The sequence below is a fragment of the Manis javanica genome, chromosome 15 (genome assembly GCF_040802235.1).
Source record: "Manis javanica isolate MJ-LG chromosome 15, MJ_LKY, whole genome shotgun sequence".
In the NCBI taxonomy this organism is placed as follows: Eukaryota; Metazoa; Chordata; class Mammalia; order Pholidota; family Manidae; genus Manis; species Manis javanica.
The window spans coordinates 77,407,948-77,421,661 of NC_133170.1; the positions used below are offsets into that span (position 1 = coordinate 77,407,948).

Here is a 13,714-nt window from a genome sequence, read left to right on the forward strand (position 1 = left end):
CCTTCACACTGTCATCTGTGTGCACAGATAAATCTGGACTTGCTGGCCATGAAGGTGGGGAGGTTCTTCATTTGTATTTGCAGCCCTGGCACACTGGGAGAACCCGGGGCCAGCCTAACTCCTCAGTCTTCCACTCTGCAGCACAGCTGCTCGTCCCTTTCAAACCGAAGCTGTCCTTACACTTGCAACTGCCTGCTCAGCCTTTGTCCGAAATCATTTCTCCCCACCGCAGCTCCAAACCTGCTGTGTCATCCTGTCCATAAATATCCATTTAGTCTTTGAGATCAGTGTGAGAAAGCCCCTGTTAAGAAAGCACAACACTAAACCCCCGTGGTTCTGGTAAGAGAAAAGATGTGTCTACTTGATTTTCAACTGCCTTTCAAGCTCCTGAGCTGAGGTACTGAAGTGGGCCGACCTCTCACCTTCTGACCCCTGGCCCCCAGGCATTGGGACTAGCATTGATTTCCCTTGAGCTGTGTTCCTTACCCGAACTCCTTGCTAACTCTGCCTCTTAAAACCAGTTTTCCTACCGTTTCCTTTCCAATAAATGTCAAAGATCCCAGCAGCCTCTCTTAAAGTCACCTTCCTCTGCCTTCCAACCAGTCTAACAAAACCAGCAGCCACCTTATCCTTGAGTATCTCTGCATCTGGAGCAATTTCTCACTCCCCCCTTCTCCATTTCACCTTTTCCAGAAGCTTGCAATTGATGAACTTTCACAAAGTTCACTGTGACTAGTGTGTTCTAGCAAACTTTCACTTCTAAGTTTCTGATAAACTGTTCGCAGGTGTACGAAATATATTTACCAGTTTCCATGGCCTTCATTTTTTTTGACATATTGAAGTCTTAGGTAATTTGATTTTTATGTAGCTAACCTTTCCCTTCATGATTTATTCCATTGCTTTGAGATTTAAGATATTTTTTTCGTTCCTAAGGTAAAAAGGGACTTTCTTCTTCCAAACTTGCAAAAAACATTTCCCTTCTTTTCTACTCACTCCATTAATAAGAATGTATATTGGTGTTGCTGGGAGGCCGCAAGGTGTTCCCACCTCCAGAGCTACTCAATGTCCTTGGCCGATTCCCTTCCCCACCACTGATTTATGATGCTTTAGTGTATTAATTTACCATTCATACGTTAATATTAGTTAACTTCTATCTGGGAATGAAATATATTATTTATAGGAAATTCAGGAAAACCCAATTAAATAAAAATTACCCACAACTGCTACCTCCACATAGCAACACTTATAGTATTTATTTTATATATAAACATGCATTGTATATGCTTATATCCTTTAAACGGTTTGTCAGAAACAATGTTTTGGGGTGCTTAATTATAACCAACCCTACTGGACCAATTTTTACTCTTCTAATTCTTGAATATATTTCCCACTAGTTTCCTTGGGACAAAATTCCCAGGGATTAAAATCCTAAACCAAAGAGTCAGAACATTTCAGACTTCTGGTAGACCCTGTCACACTGCCCTCTAGAAGGCTGCACAGATTTGCACACCCCTCCCTCTAGCAGTGGAGGGAAGAACTTTTTGAAGTTACATGGAATTTTAAAAATTAAAAGAGGAGGAACCAAGGGCAGTGCTGAGCTTGGACAGCAAGTGTTACCCGTCTGTAGGAGGAGAGGGTGCGTCCTGGACCACGATGTACGCCCATGACCCAGGGACAGCTTTAGGGACATTTCAGCATGCCAGCAGAGAGAAGGGCCATTCAGAGTTAACAGATTCTTCAGAGTCAACAGGAAGTTCTTCTGGACAGTAAACACCGAGCACAGCAAGGGAAGTAACCTTTAGAAAACAGAAGTTCTCCCTTGACCAGGTCTGGCCGGCTGTCTGGGGGCTAACACGGTGACCTTAGGGTTCTGGCAAAGGAGACCGGAGGAGGAAAGCCAGCCAGTCGGAAACACCTCCCACCACGCGCCTGCCCCCTGACTGTGGGCACCAAGGGGCTACAGACAGCAGCTGCCAGCCTCTTCTTCCTACAACCACGCTTGGGCTGACCGCAAAACCGGGCTGCCATTCTCACAGACTACAGCAACTTTAGAAGGTATTGGGGAGGGGGGCTTCAAGCCAATTATTCACCATATTTATAAACATTTAGAAAAACCAAACAATGGGAAATTCTTTCCTACAGTCACTGAAAAGTCATGAGACAATGTTTTAGTGTAAAAAGGAAGTAAAAAAAACTATGAAATTAAAATGATCCTGAAAACCTTCTGTTGGGATAAAAATCACAGCCAAGCACAGAGAACTGTACTTCTACTGAAGGAAAAAAATGCTTTCAAAAGCCCTGTGGGGGCATCAGCTTATCTTAACAAGGGCAGCAGCGGTGCAGCCAGGGCTCCTTGTGTGGCCAAAGCCGGAGTATTTCTCTCTTCCGAACTGTACGCAGTTCTCATTTCTCTTTCAGTAACAAAAGGGACTCATCAAGATTAGGAATCTGCCCCATCACACCACTGTGCCAGGCAGGAGGCAGGAGGTAAACATCAGCAGGTCAGGAAGGGCCCCAAAACACTCCACTCTGCGGGCGCTGAGCAGGGCCCACCCACACTTCCCGTACTCACCCTGAGAGAGGAAAAAGTCACCTGGCTCGTTCCTCTGGGTCAGAGGACACGCATCAGGCAGACAGGTGTGGGCTGCCTTGAAGACAGCTGAGGTGTGAAATAAACACGGACACCATTCTGTAATCAATGATTTTTTATCTTTGAAAATGGAAGCAAGTGTTTTGACAGAATACTATGGTCGCTCTATAAGAGCCGATCTAGGAGTAAATTCACTGGTTCTCCTCTGGGATAGCATGGCTAAAAAAAAAAAAAAGACAAAACAGGAAAAGTAATCCACAAAGCTTCAGGCGGCAACTCTGAGCCTGGCGGGGCATCTGCTCATTAAATAAGTCATAAGCTACACACTAAGACCAGAAAAACTTTTCCTTGCCCTCCCTCTTCTCTTGGAACCACATGCCCTGTGGTGCTTCATCACCATCAATAACAATTTTGTTTACTTAATTAATTTGATATCAGAACCTTAAAGCATTCCTGGATCTTAAAAATGAAGGTCCTCAGCAGATTACATTGATAAAGAAACACATACAGGTTTGAATATAAGTCACTGTAATTATTGTCTTTACATCTCATTATCCACTTCAATATTAAAAACATACACATACACACACACACAACCACACCAAACATTCTGAGGCCCTGAAATTGTGGAGACAGCAATCCCAATATTGGGAAAAAATGCAGTGCCCTTCCTACACAGACATCACCTCTGCTTGGCTGTGCCTTCCAACCAGCGTCCCCACACTGCCTCCGTCCTGTTCCCTGTGTACAGATGCTTCCAGCCAGCTCATCCCTACAGCACAAGCAGGTGCACGAGTCCCCAGCGTGGTCCCAATGGCACTACACGTCTCACGTTCCATCACAGACACTCAGCCCTTCCAAAACAAAGGCTCCTTAAATCTTGTTTCTCCAGCATGCAATATGAGAAAATGGAAATGGAGAGTTCTAGCTAACCTAGTAATGAAACGGGTGATCAGAGCTCAGCCTCTGGCCCCACTGAGTCTGGGGAGCCTCTGTGCTTTGACACAGCCCTGGGGTAAGCTGGAGGGGTGGAGCAAGCGTTTGCATGGAGGGTGCAGAGAGATGTATTTGTACACATTAAAGCTATAGCACAGGTCTGTGCTCCTGGCCTTGCTCCCTTCTAGACTATTCTCCTCAGTCTCAATATTTAGTAGCAACCCCAGCCTCACTCATCTTAGCTGAGTGGTTAGGGCTGAAAGGCAGAAAGGAGAGAAGGAATGGCTGGGGGAAGCCCTGAGACAGGTGGCCGCGGAGGTGAGAAGAGGGGAGGGCAGGAGCTCTGGCGGTGCAGGGCGAGCCACCCCTGCCCCCAGCACAGCACGGGACGCGGGAAAACAGAGGATCGCATGGGGCAAACACTCCCCTCCAAGTGCCCTGGTCTGCAGTCCCCTGCTGTACTCGAGGGCTAGGCAAGCTGCTGCAATGGGCAGGAAGGAACACTCCACAGTACGTGGGGCTTTTTGTCCGGGGCGCCCTTGTCAAGTACTGACCAAAACCTGAAACATGATGTTACAAGTGAGGAATGCAGTAGGTTCTCCATGGATAACAGAACTGCAGAAACACATGCTAGTTTCGGTTAGAGTATAATCATCTGAAGCACAGGATAACCAAGAAGCAAAATTCCATTCTGGTACAACCACGCAATCTCTAGGAAAGAGAAAGGGAAGATGGGAAACGATACGCTCGCTATGAGCTTTTTTGATCAGAAGACTCAATGAAATGATGGGGGTGGTAATACGAATCCGCGTGATATTTTCAAGTCTTCCTCTCGTACAGCCATGAAGGTGACTGGGTTTGTGCTGCAAGTGAGCCAGCACGTAGTGGCCACTGCTCTGATTGTTCAGATGAACGTTTATACAAAATAATATCTTCATTTAGTTTATAAACATACACAGTGCTGTCCCTTTCAAATTAAGGAAAAAAAAACCCCACAAATACTGCAAAGTAGCAAAAATACAAAAAAAAAAAGCTACTTTTGGTTTTGGCAACATTAAAAAAAAAAGAAATATAAAAAGCAGTGTGGCATTGGTCCCTGTTTGTAAAAAGAAAAAAAAAAGGTACTTGGGCACGACACTGAATCAGAATTGGTTGGTTTTCTAAAATTCAGAATATCTGGGATTTTAAAAGTAGCACTTTTGTCTTTTAAAAGTTCAACAAGTCACGTAACACTTAAAACATCAAAAAAACTTTCTGATAAAAAAGCTCAGCTTTTAAATCACATTTTGTTTCCGCAAATTTGGGGGACGAACTGAGTTCGTACTGGAATGTGGCCTATCGCTGGTTGACAAATCTGAAATGGAATGTCTCCAAATGGCAGTGCCTCCCTTTGCCACCCCCGGGGACCACACCAGCAACCAGCCACCAAGCGCAAGTCCTTGCTCCCGTGGTGCAGTGGGCCTTCAGGCTGCTATCTTCGCCATCTGCTGTTCCAACTTGGAAATACGCTCGTCTTGATTGCAGATTGTGTCTTTTATAGATTTGATCTCTTTTAGTATCTCATCCAACTTCGCTTCATTTTGCTAAGGAAACAAAAAAGGGGGGAGGGGAAGAAGGTGACTGAAAAGTAAACAGAGTTCAACACAGGTAAGAATCTGTGAGGCAGAAGACGGACTATCTACTCTGGAAGTGCTAAGCCACAGCCACCGTGCTGGGCCTACGGGAAAGTGATTAACACTGGTCAGTCTGGCTGGCAGCCCACAGCAAACAGCGGTGAATGCCAGCTCTGCTTCTGGACCCTGTGCCTGTGTGTTCTCGGGACACAAGGACACTGCAAGCCAAGGCTGACTCCTTCAAGGCCACCCTGCACCCAACCAGCGCAATCGTGCGACTCCATCAGGTGTGGCTGCCACGTGAGTAGGGGGAGGCGTGAGCTTCCAGAGGCTACAGGCTCCTGCTACCTCCTAGGGAGGGTTCTACCCCTTGCCCTGCTTGCTAACTTTTCTAAAGAGACCGCAGCTGACCCCAACATGCGGCTGATTCTTCTAGAAACCTTGTGGTCACCAAAGTCCATGGTATCCTCAGTCGTGACCCATTCCAGCTCCTCCTCTACCTCCTCATTCTGCTTACCTCATTGACAACTCCCGGCCCTGGCTGCCCTGTCCTGTCCTCCAGCCCTGAGCCTGCCTGCCCAGCAGCAGCACCCTCCGGTGGCCAGGCGGGTCCCTGCATCAGGCTTCAGCTCCCCAACCAACATGTAAACGGTTTGCGTCAAGATGCCCAAAGTCGTTTTCGTTCTTAAGTTTCTGTCGCTTGGAGGCTGGACAATATCTGAGCCTCTCACCACTCTTGGGAATCCCCTCTTCCTGGCAGCTGTGACCTCCATGCTTTCACGTTTCATTTCTACCCAAACCAGATGGGTGGAAACAGTTTGGGCAGACAGTTAAGAAAAACCCAAGGGCTCCTGTTTACTCCCAGAAACGGACAATAGACCAACTTCTATCCCGGTCTTTATAAAAACAGCAAAAAGAGCCCCAAGCAGTCACGAAGTCCTGAATGTCAAGTGATTAGGTTCTCATAAACGTGTTACCATTCACAGAAAGTCCTGTCTGTGACAGACCCAACGAGGCCCAGGACAAGACGGAGCTTTCAAGAGCCAAGCACATCCCTGTCTCCCGTGGTCCTTACCACACTGGCCATGTCTGTGGTTTTCTTGGGGACGTTGATCAGGTCACACTTCTTGTTTGCAGTGGGCTTGCTGTCCAGAATGTTCTTCTTGACCACCTTGAGATCCCTGTTTTTGCCTGGAATGTATCCATGCTTCAAGGAGATGAGGATTGGATCTGCGTTCTTCCCCTCGAACCACTCTTCTGCCTCCAGTGCTGCTTCGGGCCCCGCCGTGTCAGGATACAGGTCATCTTGGAAAAGGTCAGACTGTAAGAGACATTTTGGGAAAACCCAAAAGGTAAGGCAGTAGAAAGGTCTGGGATTTTAAAAATTTTCTCAAAGTATACAGACCACCTAGAAAACTGGGCACTTACCTTCCTGGGAACAGTCATGATAATAGGCTCACACTTTCTCTCATGAAGTTTGAAGAATCTTGAAAGGGGAAATAAAGGCAAAGCTGCAGTAAGGTGCACTAAGAAACAGGCCAAGTAGTAGGCTTAGTAACAACTGCTCTTCTACAGGCTGGCTGGGCTACGAAGTGCTTGCCTGCCCTCACCGCGGCTGAGCCACGTAGGGAGTAGGCAGAACTTCACGTTCCCCACTTGCAGATAAGAAAACTGAAGCCAAGAGCAGCGAGGCTAGGAATGACAGACTGGAGACAAGAACCGGGAGTCATGGTCTATGTATTACGGTGACAAATTCCAGGTATGTGGTGGCAGATCAACTGTGATGGAAATGTTAGCACCAACGCCAACAACTCACTTCTGAAAAAAATTACCAAGTCAAACGCCTACATACTAGAGAGTATCAATGGCCTGGATGTCAGGTCTGCCAACGTGAAACAGGCAAACATACGTTGCGTAAATATGATTTTTAAAAAGGAAAAGAAAATCCTAGGAATTAAAAATCTGGCATCCAAGCAAACCACATCATGCATAACACTTAGGAAAAATTTGAAATTAATCCAAAACATGGAAAGAGTGGGAACATTAAGCATGACACTTCTGCACAGTGGTGAGAAGGACTGAGCCGGGGGCCTGACTCTGAGCTCAACTACAACACGCGAGTGCTAACAACCTCAGCAAGACCGAGGTCCTCATCCACAAAGTGGGGGTAAAAGCAGCATCTACCTCACAGGGCTGTTACTAGAAGGGAAAGGAGTCAGTCGACTGAGCATGTTGAGCACAGTGCCTGGCATATACTGAATGCTCGAGTAACACAGTAACAGGAGGTGTCCTAACAAATTGTGCTGACAGTCTTTTAAACTTGAAGATGCCAACAAATAAATACCTTCCCAAAATACTCAATTTACTCTTAAATTTGGATTCAATCTATTTTGAACCATATTTTGATTAGTTTGGTTTAAACCACAATTTTGAATGATCTGTGACAGCTTTCCTTCATTACTCCAGCTATAGAGAATTAAGTGTATTTTTAAAAAGTCACAGGGATTCATATAAAAATGGCTTATAAAATTTTTTATTTTTTTAAAGATGTGTCAATCATTTAATTGTGACCAAAAGAGCATACTCAGATAACCATAGCATTATACAAATGTGTGGCATGACCACATTAATGAGTAATGTAGTGCTATTATCCTGTTGCTTTAAAATGGTCAGTAGTCGATAAGTCTGAGTCTTCCGTTGACTGGTATGAGAAAAAAGCCTGTCCCCTAGGAAGCCTGCTAGCATTATGCAATATAAATTTTTAAAAAACCCACAGTAGTACAGAGAGACAGGAATCATTTCACTGAATTTCCTAAACTGAGCTAACCCAACGCCCCACTCTAGACCTCTGGCTTCTCTAGTTTAGGATCCACAACCCAGTTTGGAACCTGGTTCATCCCCCCACAGGGCAGGAAAGTCCTCCCTCGTTCCCATCTCAGGGACAGGCTTCCCCTGGATGCCACCCAGGAACACTGGCCACAGCCTCCACTTGAAAACAAAAGATGAAGGTTTCGCTTTCAACAGTGTACAGTACACCCCAGCTAAGCCACCTAACTGGTGCACCTCGAGGTAGATCATCTGAAGAATGGAGAAAGGCATGGTTGGATTAAATGATTTTGAAAGGTTCCTTGTTGCTCTAACACTCCATGTTGCTAAGCATGGGCAGGAAATGAGATACCAACTCCACACCACAACCAAAGGGTAGAAAGGCCCGGGCACTACAGCATTACTTGCAGTTCCTATTGCTGTTGCACAAATAACACAGATGGTGTAAACAATCTGAATACTTAATGACACCAATTCTTTACCTGGCAATCTCACATTTGTTAACATCAAGTCCCCTCTTGGGCATGTAGCCCATTCCTCTCTGAGGCTCCTTGCTGCTGAATGTGTTGAGGTAGTGGACATATGGGGATTCATCTGTGATCTCAAAATAGCGGATACTGCTGTCACCCTACAAGAAACCGGAGACAAGTTTGCCTTTAAAGTTAAATGAACCACATGGATTACAGGGGTGTCTCCCTGCCCTAGAAAGACAGCCTAATAGGAACTCGGCTGTAGCGGCTGACCTTTTCTTCCTCCGAAGAGGTCTGCCTGAGATATTCAGTGGTCTGTCTTCCTGGCAGGGAGTAAGGCCTCACTTACCAAACGCTGGCTGGGGTCTCCTCTGCCTCCTACTGAAGGCTCAAATTCTACTCACTGAGCCTAGACACCAAGTCAGAGTCAGAGTGAAATATGAACACCAATGTCCAAACAACTGCACCAAATTCGACTTCAAGAATGAACAGAACAGAAGACGAGGAGGACTTCTGGGAGGACAATTACTATTTGAGTCTTCCTTCACCAGCATGTTCCAGGTGCCAGGGCACTAACCCCAGATATGCAGGTGACATAAACAGTAAGGTTTTTTCTAATTAAGAAATACCAGTTGTAGTGAGTATCCATTAACTTCCGAAGGTAGTGCTACCTGACTGCAATGTATCACATTCTAGAGTAACTGTGCTTAGAAATGGTCAGACTTTCTTGGAGATCTGAAGCATGGCAGTTTCCCTAAAGTGTAAATAACTGCCACACAGTTAGACCAACCTGAGTGGTAAAGGCAATCCTTCCTGGTAGAGGGGAGATACATGCATACGGTAACAGTAGCTGGGCGGTATGATGCCCTCACCATTCTTCTCAGTCCTTATGATTTCCATTTGTTTCAGTGATGTAAATACCTAAAGCAATGGTAATGAAGCTAAACGCATACTATTTTCTGCAAACTCAAAATAATTTCCACCTACTATTAATAACATCTGGGTAAATGCTCCTTTTGTTTGTTTTTTTGATGTAATCTATAGCAGCTGTTAATATCTGAAGTAAAATAGTTTTCAAGGAAACAGACAAGATCACGGTTTCTTAGCAACCGACTTCCCAAGTCTGCAGTGCAGGCCTGCAGCGGGCTCCTCAGTCAGCTACCAGACAAGGGCAGCCCCAGCTCTCCCCTGCATGGGCCATCTAACAGGTCTCGGGGAATTACATCACGGCTCCAGTTTTATTAAGCCATTTATTCCAACTACAAAAATTCTAAGGAATATTCAATACCTAAAATAATAAGGATATTGAGGTTCCTGCCTACTAAAATGAAGTAATAATAAAAATAAAGCTACCAACACTTTAGTTGGGTGAGATCATAAGGCAGAAGGTGGGTTCTTAAAATTTCCGTGGGAGTCTTCCTGTAACAACTGCCATCTCTTGAAACTTTAGTCAGGCCACATATTTTCAACCCCAGGGCCCTCACACTGAACTCCAAAAACAAAAACCCTCTGGGGAGTCTCTGAGGCCCTCAAGGTTTATACCCACAAAGCACTATTCTCTCTACAAGTCCGGCATGAACTTTTTCTTACTAGAGCAACCTGAGCCCAGATTTCTCTGCCGGCCTGTGCTCCGGCACCGTAGCTCAATCCTTGCTTCAGCCACACAGCTGGCATGTTCCTAATGGGCCAGTCTAAAGACCTCAAACATACTGAGATCATCTGTCCTTATTTTAGCTTAAGACACACACACACATACAAACCAAACAAACTAAGATATTAAAATGATACAAAACATTGTCCATCTACTAAATCTCTGAAGGATAAACTCTGCCTCTTACAGGATTAAATTTAGTATCAAACATCAAAGTTCCTGTTTACCTTCCCACATAAGTAAATGATACTGGTGTCCGGGTCATAGAACGGCAGCAATACCCCATTGCTAGTGTCCATTTCATGAAGAGCAATTGGTTCTTGCATATTTTTCTGGGGGAAAAAGGTATATACATGCATGTACACACACATTTTTAAGAGATTAATTTTTGTAACATACATTCTTTTATCCCTAATTAGGTTTAGCCATTTCCCTAGAATGAAAGTTTAAACAATTGACATATAATATTCATACATGTAAACACCAATAGGGGTATTCCACTGAGAACTGTGACTTGACAACATAATTAATGCACAAATCAGTGTGATTTCATGACAAAGATGAGAACCCTTCTCCTTTGTGGCTCCTTTCTTTTTTATACAAGCACTTTTCCTTATTACAAAATAGATATGTGTTCTTAAAAAAGTTAAAGATGCAGGAAGCATATAAAAGTCATCATATATTTCATAATCCCACAGTCCAGTGGGTGGCACAAGCAATTACCATTTTGGTCTAGTTCCTTCTGACACACATGTAAACATACAGATTGGAATTATTTCTTAGAATCTTTTTTTTTCACTGTGCTATTGTGAACATTTTCCTGAGCATGACTACTTTGATTAAGGCACTTTATTAGAACTTTTGTCCCAAGTCTAAAAACACTGGATTCTTCATGCATTCTTTTAAAAATATATAGTCAAGACAGAGATTCCTTGGGCGTATCAAGAATGCATTTTTGTAACACAGTTAGCAAATAAGTCTCCAATGAGGGTAAGAACATCACATCCAATTAAGATAAGCAGGAGTTCAGAAAACTACACTAAGAAGCCCATAATCTACTTACTAACCCCAAAAACCTGCTCAGAAAAGAGAAAGCTCAAGTGTAAGCCAGTGGGAAGGCCGCAAAGGGCATACCGGATTCCAGAGAGCCAGCTGCCGTTCACTCATGCGACTAAAGCCAGTGGTAAAGACATTCCCATCAGCCAGAAAGATGGCTCTCATGGGCCTTGCTCCTTCATGTGCTTTCTCCTTCTCCTGGGGAGAAAAGAAAAATCAAACTACAAGAAGGAAGGGTGGGAGGGTGAGGGCTCATACACAGAATCCAGCCACACCCCACCTGTGAGAGAGAGAGAGAGAGAGAGGGAGGGTTAACCACCTCCCTCCCTAGAAGAGGAAACAGAGATGCCAGGTGATCTGGCCAAGGTCCCTCAGCCAGTTAGCAAGCAAGAAGGCCTCCATCCTCCCACCACACCCAGCTGCTATCCCAAGGCCATGCACTGCAAAAATAAAACACATGAAAGGGCTCTGCCAAATGTGTGTTTCTCATGAGGATAACCTAATGCTTGGATAGAATCTGCAGTTCTCACCAATTGTGGAGGACAGAGGAAGTCTAGTTTATTAACCCAATTCCTTAACCTCATTTGCTCAGTGAGAGTGCACGGATGGGCATTAGCTCTTAAAGGTTCTAGTGGAGAAACCACTCTGCACGGGGCACCAGTCCTCGAAATGGACCAGCCACAATCACTGCCCGACCCGCAAGAAGTAATCCTGCTGAAGAACCATCTTATCGGGAGAGGCGCAATTCCAGGGCCTCGGCATGGGGCTGTCATGAGGCATTCTTGGATTCAACACTTACGGTTTCAACCCTCACTAAAGTCCCAGATCTTCTGTCATGGTTCGCGATTTGGGGAGGCCTAGTTTGGGTGGCAGAAACTAAGACACTGAGCTGATGACAGAACCTGGTGCACCTTTGTGACACACCTTCGTGATAATTTCTGGAACAGGGTAGGGTATCAATTCATTAATATTCAGCACTAAGCCAGGACTGCAGTTAATTATTTGAGTTAGCTAATCTAGACTTGTAAATTCTTAAGGACTCTGGTGAACTGATAAAAACTTTGGCTCCATGAGAACAGAAGTTCCTTTCTTTGGGACCCCGCCCTGTGTCTCTCTTCACCTGACTGTTAGCTTGTATCCCTTAGGGTATCCTTTATTAAACTGGGGCCTGCCTGGGAAACCAGAAAGTTCACTCATTGAAGTGCTTGCAAACACCAGGGTTTTTGTCCTACAAATACTTACAGCAACAATCTCCTGTTTCCTAGGATCGATGACTCTCACTTTCTTGTCTTTGGAAGCCGTGCAGATCAGACTGCCGTTCCGGTTCCAGCTGACATTGTAAATCATGTCTGAATGCATATCATCCAAGTTTATAAGGGCTTCTCCTGTCCCCACATTCCAGATGATGATGGCATTATCACAGCCTGAAAGCCAGCAAAACCACACCCTCAGAGAGTAGAAACATCTGTACAACAGCACATTTGTGAAAACTACACATACAGGGAGGATATATGTTCACGGAAAGGAAGGCGCCTATTTTAAGAAGCCGTATGTACTTACGGTGAATTAAAAGCTGACGTGACAAAGAAAAAAGACATTTGTATAAAAGAAATACTAAGGAGTAACACAGCTTACGTCTGGGTTCACATGAAACAAAAAAACCCCACCAATAAACAACTGCAAAAAAAAGAGAATCCCATGGTTTTGAGTTAACTGGACTGGTGGACCCCAAGCGATGGTACATTTCCTTTTCTAGTAAAAGTAGTATCAGAATGAATGGTTTTTCTTTCCCAGAGGAACTAAAAGTAGAATGTAAATAACTGTTTAGCACACTCAACAAAAATGCTGAACGGCAGGTTATTCAAACCAGTAATGCTCTGAGACATAGTCTTGGATTAAAGCACGGTAAATTGTAGTAAATGAGAAGGAAATGTAAAGACTGGCCTAACCATTTGCTCACCACAGATCTTTACCTTTCAAAGAGGAGAAAAATAAGCTAAGACTGGCCTGATTTGAGAAGCCCAAACCATAAACTATAATCAAGTATGCATGTGGATTCAGAAACTGGCCCTGCTCCCAAGAGGCCGCAATGCCAACTCAGCCACAACCATGCGGCTCCTCAGCTCCGCCTTCCTTCAAGTTTCCCCCCGCCCCGTCTCTGAGGCTCCTTTAAAGAGAGGCACCTAACTTCCAGGACATTAAGTTTAAGGATGAAGCAAAATAAGACATGGACATCCTAGAGGTGAATTCCATTTTGCAGGTACTTCAGAAAAATTGGGGGTATTTCTCTGCACATACATGAATGATTTTACACAAGCAGGTGGGTTTAGACACTCCACGTGACCTGCTTTCTGCACTCACTGGCATGCTGTGGTCCTTTTTGTGTGCCATAATATCTAGACACCTGAGTTGCCTAAAAGTTACAAGTACAACTGAAGAAAAAACCACACAGCAGGATGAAAGCTGGAGCTGAACTCGGATGGAGACTTGACCCTTCCTCTGCCTTGTTCATCACAGGCAAACAGGTAACTTCAGCCACCACAGATGGATCGTTTTGTCTTAAAAGATGCAG

General features: G+C 44.7%; 1 protein-coding gene across 1 annotated transcript in view; it reads right to left on the bottom strand.

The window, feature by feature from the left end:
- Positions 1 to 2,687: 2,687 nt before the first annotated feature.
- The window catches only part of CORO1C (coronin 1C), a 79,805-nt gene continuing 68,778 nt past the window's right edge, over positions 2,688 to 13,714 (bottom strand). Inside the window, exons 5-11 of the mRNA XM_017652983.3 lie at positions 12,385 to 12,566; positions 11,221 to 11,340; positions 10,314 to 10,418; positions 8,448 to 8,593; positions 6,568 to 6,625; positions 6,215 to 6,460; positions 2,688 to 5,109 (exon numbers count right to left, since the gene is read on the bottom strand). Coding sequence (XP_017508472.2) covers positions 4,990 to 5,109; positions 6,215 to 6,460; positions 6,568 to 6,625; positions 8,448 to 8,593; positions 10,314 to 10,418; positions 11,221 to 11,340; positions 12,385 to 12,566 — 977 coding nt within the window. The 3' untranslated portion in view covers positions 2,688 to 4,989. The remainder of the gene's footprint in view (positions 5,110 to 6,214; positions 6,461 to 6,567; positions 6,626 to 8,447; positions 8,594 to 10,313; positions 10,419 to 11,220; positions 11,341 to 12,384; positions 12,567 to 13,714) is intronic.